Below are 5,109 nucleotides of genomic sequence, written 5' to 3' on the forward strand. Positions count from 1 at the left end.
TGAATAATATTTAGGTGGTATAAGTTTTTTTTTTGTGTCGAGTAGGGTTGTATAACTAAAAGTCTGATTGGTTTAAACGCATCGGTTGCGGGAGTTTGCGGAAATGGGTAGTTGCGATTTCGAGCATTATTAAGTGTTTTATATGACTGACAAAACATTTGAAAATTATTGCATTTGCAGGTCATTTTTGACTGGTTTACTCACAAATGCAAAAATTAATAAATAAAAAATTATTTAATAGACAAAAAGTTAATTAAAAATGATAATATTAAAACCCAATAATAAATATAAAAATTATATTTATAAATCATATTATTATAATAAATATAAAAACTATATTTATAAAATCATAGTATTAAACTTATATATATATATATATATATATTTGTATTTATATTATCTCAAATTTTTAAACTTATTTAAAATTATTTTTTTCTATTTATATATTTTTTCAGAAAAAGAAAAAAATATTTTACCCTCTCGCAACCGTATGCAACCGCAAACGTTAGCTGGAATCAGCTTTTAATTTTCAGAGGTTTGGAACGATGTAAAGTAGTTTGTAGTGTTTTTTTATGATTGTAGTAAAACACCAACAAACACAAAAGCTGCGGGTGGTAGTGGAGAAACCAGACAGACCGTAAATGTTAGGTGTGATTAATAGTTTTTTTTTAACGCTGATTTATTATGATATTACATTTATGAAAAAGATTATATAGACGATCGACAACCGGCAATACTACATGTCTTATGAAGATCTACGCCTAACTGCATCATCTGAGCCGTCCTATAAAGATATATTCCTCACCAGATTTACTTGCACCATGTTGAAGCTTTCTTGTAAACTTTTTTTTTTGTAGTCTGTATTAATAAATCGTTTTTCTCCCGGACTTGAAACCTTGATTTCCTATAATAAATTGTATGGTCTGTTGTTCGAACCCATGATGATCCTTTTAATTAAACGATTTTGCTCTTAATGAAATGTCTCTTTTTACTCGTCTTAACCATGATGAGTGATGACACAAAAATTATATCCCAAATAAGAGTAGGAGCAAATCCATAAAACAGATCATGTTTTAACTGTATTGATTGATTGTACTGATTATTAGATTTTGTTTGAAAATTTTATACGCCATAAAATTTGTTTTTGAAAGGTTCATATAGTAAAAATCTTAATATTAATCTCTTTAATTCATTTCTTACTTGATTAATTAATTTGATTATCACCTATATAGCTGGCTATATCTTCTCGCAATATCTTTTCTAATGAAAAAATAATATTAAAAAAATAGAAAAAGAGGGAACTAATATCAGTTTTCTTTAAAGTTTAGCGTATTTAGAAATTATATATTAAAATAAAAAAAGAAAAACAGAAGCAAGGGGAGTGTGAGACAAAAGGGTCCCTTGCGTTGAACAGAATCGTTGTCCCTCGTTCCAGTCCTCACAACGCTTTGATTCTTCGCCGGCAAAAAGAAAAAAAACTCAAACCCAAATTTTAGAACCATTAGTGATTCATCGGAAACCAATGCCGGAGAATTCTTCATCGGTAGACTACGCCATGGAGAAGGCGTCGGGTCCCCACTTCTCAGGCCTCCGCTTCGACAGCCTTCTCTCTTCTTCTCCACCCAATCCCTCCGTCTCTTCCCCGTCCCACCTCCCTTCTGCTGTTTCGTCCCCTTCTTCTCCTGCTCCCAAACAGCCCTTCGTTATCGGTAATTGATACACACTCTCTAGAGAGGCCTTTTCGTTACTTTATTTGATTTTATTTTTATGGTTTAGGTTTAATCTCTTGATTTTGAGATTTTTTAAGGGTTTTGGTGGTAGAAGCTATTACAAAACTAATGTGGTTCCGACAAGATTAGCGAGTTTCTGCATGAAGATCATTTTTATTTTTATTTTTTAAAATTGTGTGAATGTATTTAGGAGTTTCTGGTGGTACGGCTTCTGGTAAGACAACAGTGTGCGACATGATAATCCAGAAACTTCATGACCAGCGTGTTGTTCTTATTAACCAGGTTCTGATTCTCAGATTGATGACATCATCATCATCATCATCATATACCATTTTTTGGAATTGATGTTCTCTTTTTCTTGTATAGGATTCGTTTTACCGTGGTTTGACAACCGAAGAGCTGCAGCGTGTGCAAGAGTACAACTTTGATCATCCAGGTCTAACTATCTTTTAACTTCAATGACGTTTTATAGCTCATGGCAGCGTTATGCTAATCTATCATCATCTGCAGATGCCTTTGACACCGAGCAGCTTTTGCATTGTGCTAAGACTCTCAAGAGCGGCCAACCTTATCAAGTTCCAATCTACGACTTTAAGACCCATCAGCGTAGAACTGATGCTTTCCGCCAGGTTCCCTACTTAAACTTTACCGGCATATCTTCGAATCTCATGTATAATGTTTTGATCTTAATATCTGTTGGGACCCTGTATCAGGTGAATGCTTCTGATGTTATAATCTTAGAAGGGATTCTAGTTTTCCATGACCCACGTGTTCGGAATCTTATGAACATGAAGATCTTCGTTGACACAGGTTAATGACACAAGTCCTACCTTCAGTATTGTCATCTGCACTGTCTTTTTTCAAACCTTATTTCTCCCTCTAATTCTCATCTTACGCTGTTGACTGGCGTCAGATGCTGATGTGAGGCTTGCTCGCAGACTCAGACGTGACCTAGTTGAGAGGGGAAGGGATGTCGACTCTGTGCTCGAGCAGGTTTCTCTTTCTTTCTTTCTAGTTTATTTTCTAGGATTTGAACGGGTTCCTAGTTTGTTAGCTGCTTTGACAATGTCTATGAATGCTCTTGTGAACATGTCTTTATGTCTGAGGATGTTATGTTCATTTTACAGTATGCAAAGTTCGTGAAGCCGGCGTTTGATGACTTTGTGCTTCCCTCTAAGAAATATGCTGACGTGATCATTCCTCGAGGAGGGGACAATCACGTTGCTGTTGATTTGATTACCCAACACATCCACACAAAACTCGGGCAGCATGATCTCTGCAAAATCTACCCAAATGTTTATGTCATCCAGTCAACATTTCAGGTTATCTCCTCTCTTGCTCTCTTTGATGCTTATCAATGGTCTAATCATAAGATCATGATGATTGCAGATAAGAGGCATGCATACGCTTATCAGGGAGAAGGACATATCAAAGCATGATTTTGTGTTTTATTCAGACCGACTCATTCGTCTTGTATTTCTCTGTTTCATGTCTTTCCCTTTTAACGCTACTCAGCTTTCTTAGTTTTACCAACTTATCGGTTTTTATTGCAGGTGGTGGAGCATGGTCTTGGTCATTTGCCCTTCACTGAGAAACAAGTAGTTACTCCAACAGGTATGAGTGTAGAGTGCGTGACTTTATACACTGGCTTAGACAATTAGTAGTGGAGTTAGCTTATTCATTTGGTTTAATTTTCTTATATTTTTCCACATCAGGAGCTGTGTACACTGGAGTTGATTTCTGCAAGAAACTTTGTGGGATCTCTATTATTCGAAGGTGAGCCTTGAAAGGTTATCTCTTCCAACTATGTAATATATATGATTAAATGATGTTGCCTAAAATTTATCTTGCTTCGTTAGTGGTGAAAGCATGGAAAATGCATTACGCGCTTGCTGCAAAGGGATTAAGTTAGGGAAGATTCTTATCCACCGTCATGGAGATGATGGAAAACAGGTCTGCTCATATATATATATTTCATGTTCTAAAGTATAATCTCTTTTTCGTTAAAAAGAATTTTTAAAGTTTCTCATATCATATGAATCGCAGCTTATATATGAGAAGCTTCCTCAAGACATCTCTGAACGTCATGTCCTGCTTTTAGATCCTGTCTTAGCTACAGGTACTTTGTCTCTTTTAAGTTCAATTTTTGATGGATTTTTTTTGCTACTCTGAACCCTATCTTCACGATTGTTGATTCTTCTTGAAGGTAACTCTGCTAATCAAGCCATTGAACTACTCATTCAGAAAGGAGTTCCTGAATCTCACATCATCTTCCTCAACCTTATCTCGGTTAGTGTTGAAGCTAAAGCTCTTTGCTTCTCTCTCTCTATCTACTAATTATTATTATAACATTGTTTTTTGACAGGCACCAGAAGGAATTCATTGTGTCTGCAAACGGTTTCCGGCATTGAAGATAGTGACATCTGAAATAGACCAGTGTCTGAACCAAGAGTTCCGAGTTATACCAGGTTTAGGCGAGTTTGGTGATCGTTACTTCGGCACTGATGAGTAAAACCATTAGCCACCACTAAAACACTGTGACGGGATGGAGCAATAAAGGACGCGTCAGTGTCGAAATAGCTTAGACAGTAGTTGTAGTTGCATGTCCCTTCACAGAGCTTCTTAGTTCTTAATTCTTCTGCATTATATTTCCTCCACTTGTGATTTACGAAAGCTCTTATTATTGCTTACTTCAAATTATTCTTGAAACACATTGATTTCTGATTTTTCTTTTACATTACCAAATTTCCGACTTAAAAAAATGACTGCGATCAGAAATAGGGATTTGCTGAACCAAACAGAAATTTCAAAATCAAAAAAATCATAACCAAAATTTTCTGATTTTCGGTTGCCGGTAACTTCTATGACATCTCCGGAGTAGTTAGTCATAGTTAGTTCATGACGATCTCCTCAAGCTTGCAATTGACATTGACATTACACGCTAGACACGGAAAGGTAAAGGAGATAGGTGAAGCAAACCTGACGGCGAGCCACCGGAAGCTCGCAAACCCCGGAAAGAAGAGAACCACCTCGGTCCGAAAACACCAGCGATAGACATCCCGAAAAAGACGGGTTGCAATAACGACACATTCTAGCTTCAAAAAAACGTTGAGGTCCTGCAAAAAAAGATGAGACTTAACCTGCCAAAACACCTAAAGGGCTACTTGACACTGGGATGGTCAACCCACAGCCACCAGGTCTCCTCGCCATTAGCAACCGGCAGACTCAAACACAGCCACCGAACGACTGCAAAAACTTTCTTTGTCCATTTATTATTAACCGCAATAGCATCTTATAGTGTGTTTGGAAAAGTCTGGTTAAAATAATAAGATTATTTTTGCTAATAATATTTTCATGTTCTTTTCAAGAGACTTGAGTT

General features: G+C 36.4%; 1 protein-coding gene across 1 annotated transcript; it reads left to right on the forward strand.

Moving 5' to 3' along the window:
- The first annotated feature begins 1,035 nt into the window (after positions 1 to 1,035).
- Positions 1,036 to 4,470, forward strand: LOC103864037 (uridine kinase-like protein 1, chloroplastic). The gene is made up of 14 exons (XM_009141801.3): positions 1,036 to 1,709; positions 1,921 to 2,012; positions 2,097 to 2,166; positions 2,241 to 2,359; positions 2,444 to 2,540; positions 2,644 to 2,723; positions 2,858 to 3,052; positions 3,120 to 3,203; positions 3,284 to 3,344; positions 3,446 to 3,506; positions 3,590 to 3,683; positions 3,777 to 3,849; positions 3,937 to 4,019; positions 4,096 to 4,470. Exons 1-14 carry the CDS (start codon positions 1,523 to 1,525, stop codon positions 4,240 to 4,242), a joined length of 1,443 nt encoding a protein of 480 aa, XP_009140049.1. The 5' UTR covers positions 1,036 to 1,522; the 3' UTR covers positions 4,243 to 4,470.
- The last annotated feature ends 639 nt before the right edge of the window (positions 4,471 to 5,109 follow it).

Source organism: Brassica rapa, chromosome A04 (genome assembly GCF_000309985.2).
Source record: "Brassica rapa cultivar Chiifu-401-42 chromosome A04, CAAS_Brap_v3.01, whole genome shotgun sequence".
NCBI classification, from domain to species: domain Eukaryota; kingdom Viridiplantae; phylum Streptophyta; class Magnoliopsida; order Brassicales; family Brassicaceae; genus Brassica; species Brassica rapa.